Genomic DNA, 19,049 nt, shown 5'->3' with positions numbered 1-19,049 from the left:
ATGTAACATATCACCACTTCCTTTTTCCTAGATACTCTCTTATTCCTCTTTCCTCCTTCTCTCCTGTCCTCTTCTTTTGTTCTTCTCTCACCATGTCAAGACATACTTTTTTAAACTCCTGCTTTATCTGTTATATCTGTCCTCTCCCCATCACCACCCTTATATACCATCTTCCTTTCTCTTAGCACAAAGGTGATATGATCAGCAGAGTAATGACTCCTTGGAATGATGATAATCAGACACTTGGTGGAAGATAATGACCACATCGGGGTTTCCACACGGAAACCATATTCAAGTATTATTTTGCTACAAATACATCAAATGGAAGAAATGAGTGATTGAGATGAAGAGAGAAAGCGGAGAAGAAGGGGGATAATAAATACAAAGTGTGTAGGAAGAGTAATTGCAAGTGAGATGGCACAGAATGAGGTAGTGAAGATAAAAGGGAAGTGGAGAAGGATGCCTGCGAGGGAGACAAAAAGATGGAGAGATAGTAAACAGGTTATTTAGAGGTTAGTGTTTGAGATCTCTGAAAAGCTCTAGGTCAAACCTACTGTGGTATAGCTAAGTTCCCATTTTCTTCTTCCTTAACCTTCCTTTTTCATTTATGTTGTCTTTTCTTCCTGCTCTTAAAGCAAAGTGTCTTCAGAAAAATATGTCTGGCTTATGTCGCTCGGTACTAACCAAGTTGAAGCCTGGACCTCGACTCGTGAGATTGTCTTCTGAAGTTTTTTTTGGGAGAGATGCAGGCGTGGTACAGACACAAAATGTTTCTCTCTCATTGTCTTCCAGTGTAGCTGCTCAGCTGTCAGGAGCACAGAAGATCGATGCATTATCATAGAAAGGTCTCCTCCAAAGCTCTCACCTCATTTAGATGCTCTGTTTAGCTCTGACTCTTGCTAACAGCATGACACCGCACTAGCACCAAGGCCCTCGTTGCCTTCATTTCTTTGTTTACAAATGTATGCTAATGAGCGAAGGGGACTCAAGGAAGCAGGCGACCCCTGTGTGTTCGCTTTAATTCCTTCCCCGGTGACACATCAGCTTTGACGGTTGTGGTTCTGCATTGGCTCAGAGTTGCCTCCTTATCTTCTGTGCTATGATTGGAGCAGGGGCCTCTGGGTGTCACTAGCAACAGTGAGGATTAAATAGTGGTGTGTGTGCGCATATGCGCATATATCTTTGTACACTTTGCTCACAGCGCTGTAATTAAAACCATCATTATCCAGAGGTCTGCACACTTTGAGCATTTATTTGCACTGATGCAAATGCAACACACAGGTGCGTCAAGGCATTTTGCAATGTTGAGTTAATGTTGTTTTGTGTGTGTGTATGTGTACTTCCATTTGGATATAATTGATCTGCTCTGGTCGCAATCATGTGTCTGTCTGTGAGTGGTTGCTGCAGCTTCTTAACATCTTCCTTTTCTCACTCTCTGGCTCTACTTTCTCTCTTTTTGGTGGATTTTGCCATTGATGAAAATGTTTTATTTTACACCTGTCTCCATGGTAACCCTGCATAGGGCCAAAGCTGACCTTAGAGGGCTCGAGATGGCCAGTGAAGTTCAGGGTGGCCATGGGCACTGAGCAGCAGGAGAAGATGGTAGACGGCCATCTGAGGGTTAGCGGGGAGAGTGTACTGGCAGGTAGCAGAGGAATCAGACTGTTATATTCAGCAGCCCATATCCAGGATCCATCCATCTAGATGGGCACGAACAGAATTGTCTTTTTTTTTTTTTCTTGCATGCGATTCAAAATAGAAAGCTAGACTGACCACTCAAATGCATCTTATACAAACAACATTCAATCATTCACACACACATTTAAATGCTTTATCCCATATAAAGCTCTTTTATGTCTAGCCACAAACTTACACACTGAAGGAAATAACCTGAAGGTCAGTAATTTGACCTGGGACTCTGTGGGGTTGTAGTCCATGTGAACTAGACCCAACCACCAACTTCCTGATTCACAGAAGCAATACAAACTGTACATTTATAACTACACATATTTACATTTATACCATTGTTTTCAATCGCCGGATTGCATGCACTGATTAGATTAGATCAGATTACGCTTTTCTGTCTCCCTTGGGAAAAAATGTATCTTGAAATTTTAACAAGTTGATTCTTTGTTTCCTTGGCCCTAGTGAGCTAAGAAAAAGATAATTGCAGAAGCTTTGAAAACTTTAAGAGCAGATAATATTTGTATTAAATTTTCAAGTAGATTCAGCTGAAAACTTCATTACAGTCCAGATGGTTTCAAGACAAACTCTAAGCGCTTCCTGGCATATCCTAATTGTGGATGTAAACTGACAACTTAATGCTACTCTCTGCATTGCCACGCTATGCTAAGTAATGCAAATATGGAGAAATGAAAGGCCAAAGCTTGCCTTTAGTATTTATGCATGTACTAAAGTAGATGTTATATTAATGAGCAAAGTTCTTACGCACTGACTTTCATTGTGAAGCCAAAAGACCTCACACTGATCCCCGTCGTTGTAAATTGCCAAAATCATCTGCTCTGAAATGCAAATGCTTAATTGATTCTATTCATTAGATTTGCTGCAACAATACCCTGTTAAGTATTAGTGTGTGTGTGTGTGCATGTGTGTGCTCGTAGACGTGTGAGTATTTTTTACCCTGACACTGCAATAAGGTCATTCTAGTTTCTTTCAGGGTGTCTATTAATCTTTGAGTGCGTGCTGGGTGTTGCGGCTCTGATTTGTCTCCATCCAGGCATTTTGTTTTTTGTTATTTGACTTTTCCTAATTGGCTTTAGATGGCTATTAATGAAGTGCAAAACATTACAGATGCTACAGGAAAGGCTAAAAGAGAGATTGTGGGACCTCTTTGCCCCTGACCCATATTACAGCACATTATGCATCTCTGTGCAGTCTTTTATTTCTGCCCTACACACCCACAGGCCTACAAGCACACTTTCCTGCTGTGTTTTTTTTTTTTTTTCATCTTTCCTCCCATCAAGTTCTCTCTGTCTGTTCTTTGTTGTTTCTCGCTCCTCTCTGTCACAATCCTTTTGTCTCTATTTATCTCATCTGCAAAGCTTTGTTATGCTCCTTGCCTTAATGCACCCTCACTTTGCTCAGAATGCTGTGTTAGTAGAGCTGAACTAAAGGCCAGGGAGTGCAGCACTCAGAGCCAGGCCCATTCATCAGTGTCAAAGGAGCCCTCCACTCTGCTTCATTACTGACCAGCTAATAGCACAGATCAGTGCAGTTTATTTGCTATAATTAGCTAGCTCCATTTGGCCAGCAGAGCCCCAGTGAAGCCTGCTACACTTAAGTTACCCCCTGCCATGCTATCCTGTGTGTATCTATATGTGTGTGTGTATGCGTGGATGTTTGTTGGTCCTTAAGGAATCATTAAGAAACTATTCTGGCACAACAGTTTGACATCTTTCACTGGCTTATGCCAACCATGTCTTATACCGTAATGCCTGATTGCTGAGTTAAAAGCCGTGCTTTGTAAAAGTTTACAAGCTCTCCTCTTATAAAAAATAGGGCAGTGTATTGGAAATGCATTACAGAGAGAGGGGAGGAGAGATAAAGAGGGAACAAGTAAGTGACTAAATCAGTCAATGAATGGTTGTTTGAGAAACGAGTGATTAAATTAGCGAACGTGTGAGCAGCTGGGTGAGCTTTGGCTCCTTGCCTTGTGGTTACACACCTCTATTCTCTCTTACAGTCTCTTTGCATCCCGCTCAAGTTGCCTATAGTCCTCACCATTGTGCCTGTCTTCTACTTGACTTTCTATATAATTCCCTCCCTCTTACCCTCTTTCTCTCTCCACTTTTGCAACCTGTTCCCCTCTCACTTGATCTTCCTTTCTTTCTCCCATTCTCATGCTTTTAAAAGCTGCAGTCCTTTGTTTCATCTTCCTATGCAATTTTAATCTCCCCAATAGAGAGAGGGAGGGGTGTATTTAGTGTTCCCACACATTTGGTGCGGCAAGCTCAAGGGGACTACAGCCTACGTCATTGAGATGGAGTTACAGTGTACTCGTGGAGTAGACGAGTTCAACTCGTCAATAATTTACTCGGCGCATGCTGTTACTGTGCGTGTCTGCTGTCCCGACCTCCTATAAAATCACCGTTTGCTTTGATGTCCAAACACCCTTATACCATGTGTTGGCTTTCCTCACGTTCGTGGTTTCATTTTTGCTTAATGTCCCTCCAAAATCTAAGCACATATGCATTAGTACTCAACAAGTAAGTTAGAGGATGTGACTGCAGAAATGATCACGCTAACAATAGAAGAGGCACGATGCATAAGCAAGGTGTTGTTGCTGCTGCTCCTGACATTGTTTCAGCATCTCAGAACCAGCTGGCCTGCTGGGATTTGACTGCAACAAAGGAAAACAAAACATAGTTTGCTACAGTTGAGCATGCAAAACCACCTTGACAGCGAGGAAGGTCAGGGCCAGATGACTAAACTTGTTTAAGCTAACAGGCAGATAAATATGCCTGTTAGCAGCTCAACCATCTCTAAATTCAGTTAATCAAACTTTGAAGCAGCAGACGACTACACTGTGGTTTCACAATCATCAAACTTTGTTAATCAAACTGTTTAAAATGCTCTACTCGCTTACTGCAACTTTCACATTTTAATTCCTGTTGTGATACACTAACAGCAGGGTTAGAAATTGAAGTAAACAGCATGAAGTCATCCATCAGTCCTGCCTTGTGTTGCAAAGAACACGCTAGTGGTAAATGGGTGGGCGTATTTTCTTGCACAAATTAGTCCCCTTGATACCAGGTGTTAGGCTTCATTTGAATGCCAGCATCTACTTAAGGATTGTTGCTGACCAGATTTTTTTCTTTTTCACATGGCCGCCTCTAGCAAAATAATGCCACAGCTACCCTTTTCAGAATCCCAGAATGTTTACAGAAACATGACGGTGACCTTAGTGTGCTCCACTGAGATGCACAGTCCTTATGACTTAATACGATAGAGAGGCCTTGGGATGATTTCACATAGTAAGTCTGTAGTATAAAGCTAAAGAAGCTGAAGATGATACAGAGAAAGAAAAGGCCTCTAAAGACAATTACCGTATTTCCCGGACTACAAAGCGCACCTGAATATTAGCCGCACAAGCTAAAATCAGGGGGAAATCCTGTTTTGTACATACATTAGCCGCACCTGACTAAAAGCCGCAGGTGTTTCAATGTTGACTTATCATATGTAAGAGAATATGCACAAAGCGAATTGTCAGGAAAGAGATGGCTGTTTGGAGACACACCCCTTTTATTAATATTTTGAAAAACAAGTTATGGGTACATATTTGCACATGTGCTGTGCTTCATAAATGAGTAACAAATGTAGTACATAACAGTAACCTACAGCACACCAGAAAAATAGATTCAGACTACCTTTTAGGCTCAGGTGCAGTGACACGGCTTTAACAAGAAGAAAAGTCAGTCATTCACCACCATCTTCCTGCGCACTAAAACCACCAAAGTCCTCTTCTCCCGTGTCGGAAACGAACAGGCTCAGGATGGCTTCGTCATCCACTCTCAGCTTCTTTCCTTCGTTGTCACTTTCAAAACCAAAGAAATCCTCATTGTCATTGTCAGTGTCGGAGTCGAACACCCTCTGAAGGGCCGTGGCGGTGTCCTCCTCTCCATCATGCAGCAGTCCAGCCCTTCGAAATCCGTTGGTGATCGTGGATGTTTGCACACTTTTCCACGCTGTCAGAATCCACCGGTGGAGTTGAGCATAACTTGTTTTTCGCAAGTTTATCGCCGCTCATCATCCACGCCTCCCACTGAACGCGTAGCGCTACTTTGAAGTTTGTTTTTCGCGCTACTTGTACGGCACTATGTTGCCTGGCGGATGGACATGTGACCAACATACCACTCTTGAACCCCGATCCTTCCGCCAGGCAACGTAGTGCCGTACAACAGCGGAACAAACAAAACAAATCGTCTTACGATATCACAAAAATCATGGACAATCTATAGAAAAGCCGCACCTGACTAAAAGCCGCAGGGTTCAAAGCTTGTGCAAAAAGTAGCGGCTTATAGCCCGACAATTACGGTACATTTTACTAAACCTTCCACATTAATATGTGGACCTGTTGTATAGTAGTTGTTAGTTCGAGTGATTATAATGTGCCTTCATAATATTAGAAATAACAAACTATTTTTTAATTTACCTCCCGAGCAAGCCTCAATGCTGTGGTGCACTATAGAGAATTACAATATTGTGATAATAAGGCTTTAAAAATTAAAGGTAATTAAAAAAGGTAATTAAAATATAATTCTGACAAAAGCTCAAAGCAGCAGAGTGCCTGTTTAGTGACACCAGCAGAAGGGTAATGATTCTGGATGTGACCCAGAAACTATGAGACACTATCTATGCTAGAAAAAGCAGCTCTGCTACATGGCTGGTATCAGGCTACCTGCATGTTTTACATGAGAATACTATGTCTGATTTGACATGTGACAGACAAATGTTTGCCCACAGAGTTTACATTTCACCCCATACTTGATTCAAAGCGATCCTGTATTTTAAATTTCTTGCTCAATTTTTCAAACCGGGGTCATTTATGATTTTTTTTTTTCTCAGAATGTTTAACATACTGTACTTTGGCACACAGACTGGGATCAATCCACCAATCTTCCAATTACCTCCTTAACCAAAGTTCCTCCTGATGCTCCCAGAGTTTTAATGTTACATATAAAGCACATATAAAGCAAATAGTGGGAAAAGAGTGTTTGTGTTAATGAGGTTTGTAAAATAAAGTGCTTTGAAAAACAAGTCCATTTATCATTTCCATCCTACAGTCATCCCACTCTAGAATTTTAAAATCCAGCAACATGTGTGGGTTTATGATATTCTTCATGGTCATCATAACAAAACTACAGATGCCTGATATAGAGTAGAAAAAATACAAGATGATTAATCATATATAAACTCAAACATATCTGCCAGTTTGGCACCTACAGTATGAGGATGGTTGGGGCAAAGACGAGTGTCCAGTAGAAAAACTGAGTGACTCACTCTACAATCATTAAAAAATACTTTGGTTTTGGCCTCTTCTTTATTCCTTATTTTCAGTATGACATGAACACTTACTGCTGTATAATAGAACTCAATAACCCAGAAAAATGGTTGAAACCCTGATATCATCTCCCTGGTTGCTGTATGACAGCAGGCTGTCTCTTACAAAGTGAGAATTATAGATCAAATTATTAGAAAGAAGGAATTATTGCATTTAAAAGTAAAAGCAACTGACTTGGTTGGCACATGGCTGTGAACAGACATCCAGAGAAAGTCGTCTCCACGTATACAGACTAGTATCACCTGAGCCTGTTTTTGTTTTATTAAGCCATTTACAGTTTATCATTTTATTGGTGTGCGGACCTTATCGTGTCAAATTCATACAATTATGTCCTTGCTGTCCGCAATGTCAGCAAGGGAATATGTTCTTCTCAGTTCTTTCTATTGAGAAATGTTTTTAATTTTCTTTATTTAGTTTTTTCTAATCAACAAAGAGATAGTAGGAAAACAATCCTTGAACACAAACTTTCCAGTACTAGAAAGTTTAACATGGACCTCTAGACGACATTGAAGATGTAGCTCGAACCAATGTTGCACTAATATCCACAACATCAGTTCAACTTTCATCTTGGAACTATCTTTCAGCCATGACAAGATGCCAGCTGATGATAATTCAACGTCAAAATGTTTGCTGGGAGGATCCCGTCTCAGCCCTGCACAATCTCTCCCTTGCTATTACCTTGAGATCAGGCGAGGAGGTGATAGATTTATTCCTCATCAGCTTGCATCTGTCGCTGTACAGTTACAGATTCCTTGTTGTCTCCATTTATTTATTTATTTATTTATTTATTTATTTATTTATTTATTTATTTATTTAGCCTGTCCCATTTGGTTCTTTAGCCGTCAGAATTGTTGTCTGAAGACCAACCAAGATACCCAATGGATTTATTTTGCCAAATGGATCATCGTGGCATTGCCGTATTGGTCCATTTGATAGTCCTTTGTTTTTATTATTTATTTTATTTTCAGTTGTTACAGACGGGACAGACATGAGTGGGGGATAGGGAAGGGAGAAAGAAAGATGAAGGAAAAGAAAAACAGAAGGGAAGAGGGACAGTGAGAAAGGGGGGGGAAAAAAATCTCCTGGATCACCTGTTGAGAGAAAAAGAATAGAAAACAAGCAAAAAAAACCCCAAAGCAACATACTAAACACAACACCATCGCATTAATCTAGCTAAGTGTAAACAGCAGTAAATACTAAATATTCAATGTTGTTGTGCAGCACGCAGGACAGACAGCGCACAATGTGCTTTGAAGTAGCAGCCAAGAAAGGTGTAATTTAAGTCTACGAACAGTGAACATCCATGTGCACACCTGTGTGGATCAGCGCGCTTGTATTCAAATGGTTTCCACATGTAATGGTCTGCAAGAGGATGTAGCGAGCCATAGCCCCGTCCCCCAAGGCATGAAGCAGGCATGGAGGAGATCCAGGCCCCAGACATCCAGAGGCCCCAGAGTGCGAGAGCCCAAGGAGGACCACCGGAGGGGCATCCGTGCCACCCTCATGGGAAGGGCTGAGGATCCCCAGACGAGGTGTCACCCAGTAGCCACCGAGCAGAAGCTAGAGGGGCTGCACCGGCGTGCCCGCCAGCTCTGCCGGCAGCCAGCTGTGCCAGAGTGAAACGAGCCGCAGGCCCGGAGGCCCAAGGGCCCCCCGCACCCCGGAGGAGGCCTGACCAAGCAACAGGCGCCAGGCCCCGCCAAGTAGCCACCGGGAGTGAGCTGGTACATACCTGAGCGCCCAGCCCGGACACCAAGAACCACCAACGCACCAACCCCTGAGGGCATCAGTCACCGGCAGGGAGTGTGGTGAGGGGAGATAGGCCTCCACACTTTGGAGGGCCTGGGAGTTCCCAGAGAGGTGGAGTCTAAGACCCGACCTGACATATAGACACAGACAAACAGGCACACACAGACACAAACATGCATTCCCACCCTCATGCACACATATACAAACACTCAGCACTCACCCAACGTAAGGATTGACATAAATGGACATGTACACACAATCACACTCCCCAAACATACTCTATACCCCGGGTCCAGGTACCCTCGCCCCCAGAGGGGGAAACAGCACCCAGACCCAAGAGATGTTACCCTTCTCCCCGGGGTGGAGGCAAGCGGACCGTCCCAGGCTCCGCAGCAGCAGGGAGGCCCATCGGACAGCCAACATCTCCTCCCAGCCCCCCCGCCCCGATGGCTAGTAGAGAACGGGGGTGTGTGAAGACCCCATACCTCCCTCCTCCCGCTCATGTGTAGTGTTGCTGCGTGTTGTTCTAAAGTGCATTTAAAACAAGGGAGAGCATGGTGCTGCTGCCAGAGAGCAGCAGGTGTTAGCACGGCCCCTCCCGAGAACCCTCAATGTCTACATGGATTTAAAATTGAGAGGTGGGCACTGGCGCCAGAGGTAGGTTTGAGTACACAGACCGTCCACTGGATGCCGTTAACGTGCCCACCCTCAAGGCCCTATATATATGTGTGTGTTATGAGAGTGTAAGTAATGTGGATGTCTAAGTTGTGAGATAAAATTGAGGCACAGGTGGCCAGAAGGGGACAGGGCCCCCCCCCCCTGTCCCCTTCCCCTGTGCAGGGGATGTCTCCCCTGCACCCTGGTGACACACCCGCACCCCAAGGCCCATTTAAGCTAAATTGTTTAATGTGTTCTTAAATAATAAACAATATTTGGACCTTAGTAGCTGAAATGTACAAATCTGACATATTTGTACCCAAACTGAATATTTTGTAATTGTTGTTGTTGTTCAGTGTTTTGTGCTCTGAATGACAGACCACTTTCTAATATGATAATAGCACAAATAAAGCAATGAGCAGATTTGCTGATATGTTCAAAATTTTAGTACTTATCACTAAATACTTTTACTATTATCTGACATTGTACAGAAAAATATTGCAGCAGTAATGAACTACAGTTATTTTTAACCCCCTTTTTGACACTGTAATTTCCATTTGTAACCATAAGTCATTTAATATATTCCTTTCCTGCTTGGGCTCTGTTGCCAGTCCCGTGTTAACACAGAGTATGCTTGACTGCGCAAGTTGAAAGGAGACCATGTAGGAGCCGCTCTAGAGATGACACTGGCAAATAAATTGTGATAATGACGCTTGGCGTTCTTCATGAACCACTGTGAGCTGGCATGTTTGACTGCGTGCTGTTATTTGCTATTATTTCTTCCTGTTTACCAGAGGGACTTGAGCATAGAACAGATCCTGGGGGGCTCCCACATAGATTATTAGTTAATTTGTTTTGACTTGGCTTTTTCATATCTGTTTAAACTAAACTAGTCCTACTTAACCAGCTCTGTTTTATTTTTCTTCTCCATAATGTTGGATTTTTTATTTATTTTTTTCCTCTTTCTCACTTCATTGCATAGCCTGTAGCTCCTGCTACACTCGCTCCTCTGATTCTGTGATTAGTATTCTGCTGTATCACCATTCTGTCTATCACTTAACATACAGTGGAGCACCACCTCGAAGTGAAACCCAGTGTAGTCAGTCCTGTTAGAAGATGAAAGGAGATGCAGACAATGCTTGCACGTTTGCACACACACCTAAATGCATGCATATATGCACAAACACAGTAAAGTACAGGCATACATTTAAATTGGCACACGTACAGCCCTGATGAGAGCTCTGACAGCTGCAGTTCACTAAAAAGGCATAGAGTTTAGAATAGCTTTACTTTTAAAAGGGCAGCCAGGCAAGGTGAATTTATTACTTACTTCTCAAAAGAAGAAGATGCTCGAAGAACACCCCCCCCCCCCCCCCCCCCCAACACACACACTTCCTTGTCTCTATCCACAGATTGTGCCCACGTCAACCTTTGGATAACACTTCTGTTTATTGTGATTTTCAATATACCCTGCAAAAGATCTAATCTGCAAAGTGCTCCAAAAGCTATTCACTATCTGTGTCCTCTGGAGGTTGAAGAAGTTGCTCTGCACCATCTTATCTTCACAGTAAATAGTGCTCCTGTTTTAGAAGTGGGGGGGAAATGAACTGATTAGGCAGAACACAAGAAACAAGAGAGAGGTGGCTCCTCAAGGATTAGTATTCTGCTTGGTCTCCTGCTGGTGGCAGAGCGCACAGTCAATTGGCTTCCATTAACCTGCCAGTCGGCTCTTCATTACTTCATTAGAGCCGGCATCGAGGCTTGAAGTCCCGTCACAGTTCAGCCACTTGCTAGCAGCGCCATACTGTGGCTTTTGCACATTTCATCATGGTCTGCTTGTGCTGTCCGTCTGCACATCCTGTTCTTTCGGTCTTTTTAAAGTTGTAGTTGGTGCACAACCACTGAAGGAGTGCAGGCTGGTTACATAGGAGAATACGTGTCCCAGTTTACTACAGTGCCATTTGATTTGGTCATCAAATCACTTCTTTCCAGCAGAGACTATTATTTATGAGTCATTCTCCAGAGCCGTGCAGAACCACATGTCGTCACTTGGTTTATATGCTAAGAAAGGAACTCGCACCCATGCAGCGTTACATTTGCATTACTGTCTCCATTTTTAGAGTATTAAAGCGTGCTGAGGGACTTGTTGGTAATGAATGTTTGAACATTTGTCCACAAAAACACACACGCACGTGCACACTAACTAAAACACACACACAGAAAAGTACTTGCTGTTCTCATTATCTTCACTTTTTTTTTGTATTGTTGAAGAGTTGATTGAATTAATTAGTTTAAAAACTATCTTCTCCTTTTTTTTCAGTATTTCCAAACATTTCAATCTTAAAAGTGACCCCAAAGGATTTAAGTGTAATTATAATGTAACAAATATCAGCATAAATTTAATTTCCACTTTCCTTTTCATTTGATAGGGCTCTTCTTGTAGGGATATGGACATTATCGTGAAGATACACTATTTTTTTTAGATAAATATTCTTCTCAAATTTTAAAAGACATTGCTTCAGAGGCTGGAAGATGAATCATTTTTCATGAGAAAGTTTGCTTTCTCATGTTGGTCACCTGCTTTCTGACACCTGCTTTCCATTTTCTTTCTTTGTAACTCTAATGCCGTTAATCTTTTCTCTGTTTATTGTTGGCATTCAGAAAAGCTGTAATGGATTTGGTCTGTTTGACTGTACTGCTTTGATATTTATTTTGCATGCAAATCACGATTTATTGAAATCAGCTTTGGATGGGTTTTTTTTTCCCTTTCTGGTTGCTCTTCGTTGTGGGGTTTGAAACTATCTCACTCAGCTTCAAAGATGATTTTTTTTTTTTTTTTTTTTTTGTTTAATTTTTATAATTTCTGTATTCACATTCACATTTAAGGTGATCACTTACATAAATGATGCAAGACAAGGAAAAAAAGTGTCTTGGTGCAGTGCCTACTCTTAATAGTCTCAGATAAATGGTTACAGAAAGATATGCTGCCAGTTGACTCATGCAGTGACTCACACACTGTTTACTCAGAAGAGGAACAAAAATACATTTCCAAATGAAGAGCTGGATAAATGATCAAGAAATGATATTTTGTTTTTTCATTGGAGTGATTTTTGGGTAACTTGCTATACTTTATTTACAATGCCGCATGACATCTTGGCATTTTAATATCGCAGCCTTCTAAATCATTCTAAGGCACACGCCCCACCAGGGAAATGCGCATTCATAACATCTGACAAGTTATAGTGCTGGAAGTTGAAGTGTCCTTCTATTTTTGACTCCACAATGTAGGGCTCGAAGTGAGATGAGGTTTAGCGTAGCTGCTCTTTGCTCTTTGATCTGGTGGAGCTTTGATAGACCCCGGAGGCTGTACTTAGGCTGTCCATATCGACTTCTACTGCGGGGTGATGGCTTTCGTAGCACAATTCGTGTGGCTCAAGTGGCTGTGTTTGACATGAAAATGGCACTTACAGGTTCCTCCGCTTCCACTAGTTGTTATTGTGTTATTGTCCGTTTTGTGGAAGTGTCTCTTTTATTTATTTATTAGTTATAAAATCATTTTCGGCACACTTCATTCTAGAGGGGAACACAATCACGGAGAGAAAGATGGGAATAGAGTTTATTTAAGGAAAGTCGTTGTGAACATGGTAATTTTCTCCAGTGCTTCATTTGTTCCACAAAAAGATGATAATTTTTCAGATCAAAGTGTATTTTTATTACAGTTGTGTAGAATCAGTGAGATTGCGGAGGGAATGAAGAGAGACAGGCAGGATGATTTCCAAACAAATGAGGAAAACAAACCGTCTGCAGATATTACGTTTGCTCGAGACTTTGATAGGATGCAGGACAAGCTGAATTAGAGAGATGAAAACTTTTACTTTTGCGACATTTTATTTATTCTGTCTGTTTTCGGCTTGGATTGCTTTTTGACAGTAGTTCAATTGTTCCCTTCCGTTTCTGTACATGAATGAGGAGAATGAGCACAAGTATACCTCTCTGTTTTTCCCTTTCTCCTCGACTGCATCAATCATCCCACAGCTCAGCCCCCCCACCACCTCTCAACCACCCGCATCCAATTCAGCCCACTCAGACTCATTGTTAAGGGGACATATTGGAAAACTATTAGCTCTCATTATGCTTTATGACCACCCGCTCTCACCATTCTGTCTTTTAATCACATTCCATCCCTTGTGTGCATGTGCGCACATTCTTGTGTGTGTGTGTGTGTGTGTGTGTGTGTGTGTGTGTGTGTGTGTGTGTGTGTGTGAATGTATGCGTGTATATACGCTGCAGCTACAGCGGCCAGGCGGACAGTAATGAACCACTTTCACTGTAATGCAATCGAGGCCCCTCCTTCTCCCATTTTATTGGCAAGTCAATTGCAGTGGCGCCACCTTTTATGGCAGCCCATCCAGGCTGCAGAAGTGTTGTGCATTCATGTACCATGTCAGCCAAATGGGATCAAGTCCAGGGCAATACAAATAAAATGAGATTGGACTGAATTGGGTATGGATTCTCTTTTTTTATTTATTTATTTATTTTTATATGAAGTCCTCATAGATGTGAAAACCTTTAGAGGAAACCTTATAGTATCCATTTGGTCCTTGTAACTCCAAATAACCAGGCTCTCATAAAGTGCTAAATATCTTGTAACTTCTCTGTATTGAGTCGTGCGGTGCGATCATCCGTGGCAACGCGTGTGTATGCATGTGCACGTGTTACTGGCAGAGAAATGGCAATTTTGAACATATGCTCTGTGACAGACACACAAAAGCTGACACACACTCATACACACGTGTAATGAGTAGTTTTAAGTTCCAATTGTTCGCTCCTGGCCAAGGCAACTGTCATCATTGTGCAGCAAAACTCCCATAATCCATCGGTGGCATGACCGCAGTCTAGCTTTCCCAGCAAAAGCTATTCTCTCTGTCTCTCCGTTTGTCGATCTCTTGCTTTTTTTTTTTTTTTTTCCTTCTCCCCCCTCCATTTTCATTCCCCCTGCTTCACATTTCCCCTCTGGACTCGGTTTTATTCTTCCCTCTTGTCTCCTTTCGCTTTTCCAATTACAATTTTTTTTCACACTTAATCTGCCTTTCTCTGGGAACTTTTATCTGGGGTTGATGACAGTGGAGAGGCTGAGTTGGAAGAAAAAAGGGTGATAGCTTCAAATTATTGTTGACGACAGTGATGATGACGGTGATGATAATGAGAGAAATCTGAATGACAATGATGCCATTAATGATGATTAAAGTGGAAATGTGAATGACAATAACCTGAAAATTGGGATAATAGTGGTCGCTGTCTTTCTAAGCAATATCCATGTTTCCCCTTGGTCCAGATGGAGAGAGACAGACGGAGGGGACCGACGCCAGCCGAAAGAGGGACACTCGCTCCTCAGCCGGACACCACAAGAGCGAGGACACCAGCGACAGCAGGGAGGACGATGCGGGAGTGAGTGTTTCTTTCTTAATGCCTTTCCTATTTTCTGTGTTACCACTCAAGAGTGAATATTAATTTGATGCCCATGACTAATCACATGCTCCCTACCCGGCCCACATCATTTTGACTAAGCAGCAATGTGGATCGTTGCTTATGTGCAGGGGGCTCAGGTAGTCCTGTTCATGCACCTACTGCTTATTACATGTTTTATTCTGCAAGAGTCCAGTGCTACAAAGCCCGCCCATTATAATTAAAAACATTAAACATAATTAAACAGGACAATCAGCTTACAGGTAAAGATGTCCATGAAACTGGCTAATGTTGAAGATGAAACAATAAAGGCGTCTGTCATCAGATTTTATTGTTTAGAAAGTTTTCTTTTTTTACTCCAGCCCATCTCCAGCTTAGCCTCCTGACCCCACCCACTGCAGTGAATTTTAATAATGTTTCCAGCTCTGGGAGGCCACAGCTCAAATTAGATTGTGAATACATTATGCAATCTAACCTCCTCTTCGAGCATTTATTTCTCTGATAGTTTTCACGCAGAGAGATGTGAAATTAGTCTGAGTTATTTTCAATGGCAAAATATAAGACAGAGTTGGACCACAGCCAGGGATCATTAGCACTTGGTACATGCAGCAGTAAGCCGCAGAGATAATCTGACACTTAAGCTCATATTTAGTCTTTTTTTCCCTTTACTTCAAGTCTTATTTAGAGGAAAGTAGAGCAATTTTAGACAATTTCATTTATTTTAGATAATTTTCAGCTGTACGGGACCTCCGGGGTAGACTTCCTCCAGCTGTGTGTTGAAATGACAAACCAGTTTGTTTTTTTCCCATGTGCAGTCCAAATGAGGACTATTATCAAAAATCCTCTTAAAAAACTCTTGCTGTGAAAATAAATGTGATAAACTGTTGTCATTACAACCCCGTTCTCCAAATATGTACCCATCGTGGTACTATTTACAATGTGAATTGAAGTTTTTGCGGAGTGATTACAAAGAAAAAATATTTTGATAATTTCTCCATGGAAAGGGATAAATGGCTTTAAGCAGCTTCTGCGTTGTACTTTCTGCTGCTTACTTTGGGTGATTTGGTCTTTAGAGATTGAAAACCATCTGGGGACTTACAGAATTGAGAACATTTATGGAGTCATAAAACTACCATGTAATAGTTTCTCTTTTCTCACAGCAACTGCAACAAGGTTGTGTTTGTTTGTTTTAGCAGCACTGTGCAGAAGTCTCGAACCGCCCTTTCTTTATGGTTTGCTTGGAACATGGGAAATGGGTGCAGTGATTTATTGAGACGCAAACACAAATTGAAAAATGGTATATAAGGATAAAATAAAGTTTTTACAATTCTAACAAGGTCAAAGTCAATATTAGTCAATACTTCAACAAAGTCTTGTGAAACTTTCTTGCAATTTCTTTTTTTCGTGTAATTCGGCATACCTCAGGCTTTTCTCCGTGTTACCCTCCCTTAATCATGGCATATCCACTCATCCAGTTTCCTTATTTTTTTAAGGACGCACTACACATCATGTTGAGATAGCCCAAGTTTTTTTTGCTATTTTTGCTAAAAGCCGTTAGCTATTAGTACCTTGTTGGTGCAAAAACACAATTTTTATTCCTGGGTTTTCTTTGTTGGAATGTCAAAGAAACTAGAGCAATTTACGTGTTTCTGCAACAGGCTGCAACAGTAACAAAGTGCCTCAGATACTATTTAAAATTGGTTCTTTCTCTGTTTTGTGGAGACACAACAGTGGTTCAGAACTTGAGTTAGTTGCCTTTTTGTGCTTGAATGAGCAGATCAGTATAAAGTGGCTTAATATCTCCCCCCAAAAAGTAAATCACTCCTGAAGGACTTTCAGAAAGCCTGACAAACTGTTACTAAAGATCACCTTAAAAAATTACAGGAAAGTCTGGCTCCTTATAGTAGAAACAAAATAATCAGAAATGGGAGGTGACTCAAAAGGTTTTTTTTGTTTGTTTTTTTTTAGCTGTAAAAACGAACATTTAATACTCAGAGGAGTCACCGTTTGTCATCTAGCCTTAAGGCAGGCAATTTATTATTAATATCTTCTTCAAAATCTCAGCTGACCAGGTTTACACACCATCACTTGCCACTCATGTTGACAGCCCGTCTACCTTGAAGCAGTATCTTGCCTGAGGCTCAGATATCTATAAAACTACCGGAAGTGCTAAAGGATCAGCTCACTCTTTGAAGGCGGATATGCAGTAATTAAATACTCACTGACTGTGTTGAATGTTTTATGCCAGAAGAGGTATAAACCCTTGAAAAGCAGATGATATAGACATATGTAGCTTAATCTGGTGTACTAACTTTTAACTGCCTGAAATGAAATCACCAGATTTTGTAAAATGTTACAGCAAATATACAACATATTGAAGTGTGGAGGTAAAAATAAGAAATATTAATGCATTTCTCCATATTTCATTAAAACCGGTGTGTGTGTGTGTGTGTGTGTGTGTGTGTGTGTGTGTGTGTGTGTGTGTGTGTGTGTGTGTGTGTGTGTGTGTGTGTGTCTTACATGTGCGAGGATGTGCTGTGTGGTTATGTGGATGTGAATTATCTGGACTTGTGAGGCTCTACAAAGATACAGATACATAAATAATACATGATAACAAGAAGAAGAAGAAGAAACCATAATAATAAAGGCAAACAGATGAAACAAGGGAACAAATCAATAAAGCTATACTTAATTATGGAATAGAAAGTAGAATTTGGGATAATAATAAAGGATGATATTGCTTCAGGAGCTGGGAAACTGTAGTAGAATAGAAACACTGTGCACTCTGTGGATTGACACTGATGTCATATCCTATGAATATGTCAGAGCTAAAGCAGCTCTGTAATCTAAATTTCTCCCACATGTTATGCCAGTGTGCTCTGTAGTTACCAGAAATGCTGATTTTAGGTTATTGTTGCAGAAGGAGTTTCAACCAAGAGTTTTTCAGACATATTAAAAATATTAAACTTCAAGTTAAAATACACATTGTTAAAACATTGCTGTGCAACTGTCGACTAGCTGAAGGCCCCGGCCATAAGAACAGGACGATGTATCTCGCTCTGTAAAATGCAGTCGTCTTCAAAATCGTTTTAAGGGAAGACTTTAGAAAATGTGCTTGCACCGATAAGAGTAGTGAAGGGAAGCCGGCAGGCTTTTTCTGAACCGCCTTCCTCTAAACTCTAAACCTTCTTGATGGTGTTAGGGTTTCTCTTTTATAATAGTTAAATGAAAGCAGCTCTCAGAGTGAGTCAGTCTTGTCCGCTGAAGCTCAAAAATTCAGCTACACTGTAAGCGTTTTGCTGAAGTCACCAAAATGTTTAAGAAAGTTTATGGCACACTCTTCATGAATTTTAATAGTGCCACTTTGTCATAAGTCCCCTAATTGACAGGTGATAGATTTGGTTTGCTTCAAATAATGATTACTTAAATTGAACGGTGTTCATACTTTGACTGTAAACATGCCCTAAATCATCACAACTGCAATATAAGAGATAGGAATGGCCCGCTGCTGGAGGTGCTTATTTGGATTTACGATCTGTGCCGTACAGGAGCTCCATTTATGGTTATCTATAACACCTCTTTGTTTGTAGCAAGCATTATTTTCTCCTTTCAAGTGTTTGTGTGTGTGTGTGCACCTGTGTTTGTGTGTGTGCATGTTAACATGGCTCACCCGTACGACTTTCCTGTTGGGCTCTATAACCGCATTTCTCTTCATTATAAATTTACATGACCGTTTAGCCGCTCTTTGTTCCAGCAGAGTGTGTGTGTGTGTGTGTGTGTGTGTGTGTGTGTGTGTGTGTGTGTGTGTGTGTGTGTGTGTGTGTGTGTGTGTGTGTGTGTGTGTGTGTGCATCAAAGATGCCAGTGCTTCTTATTCAGCACTGGCATCTTTGAGGAATATCTAAAGCAGCATAGCTGACACCTTCAGTTCATGTTACGCTGCTCCACTGTGAACACTTCCCTATTTAGATAATGTCACTGCCAAAGGTCAAACCTGTAGTTCGTGTTTCAAGGCCTGGTAGTCAAAGCTGAGTGTGTCTGTCTGTGTGTGTGTTGGTGCGAGAGAGAGGAAGGTGTAGTGTGTTTAAAAAAGAAAA

General features: G+C 41.4%; 1 protein-coding gene across 1 annotated transcript in view; it reads left to right on the top strand.

The window, feature by feature from the left end:
- Positions 1-19,049, top strand: part of b4galnt4a (beta-1,4-N-acetyl-galactosaminyl transferase 4a) — a 156,268-nt gene that overhangs the window by 38,322 nt on the left and 98,897 nt on the right. The window contains exon 2 of the mRNA XM_026176454.1: positions 14,823-14,935. Within this exon, the coding sequence (XP_026032239.1) occupies positions 14,823-14,935 (113 nt within the window). The remainder of the gene's footprint in view (positions 1-14,822; positions 14,936-19,049) is intronic.

The sequence above is a fragment of the Astatotilapia calliptera genome, chromosome 7 (genome assembly GCF_900246225.1).
Source record: "Astatotilapia calliptera chromosome 7, fAstCal1.2, whole genome shotgun sequence".
In the NCBI taxonomy this organism is placed as follows: Eukaryota; Metazoa; Chordata; class Actinopteri; order Cichliformes; family Cichlidae; genus Astatotilapia; species Astatotilapia calliptera.
This window is presented reverse-complemented; position numbering and strand designations above follow the sequence as displayed.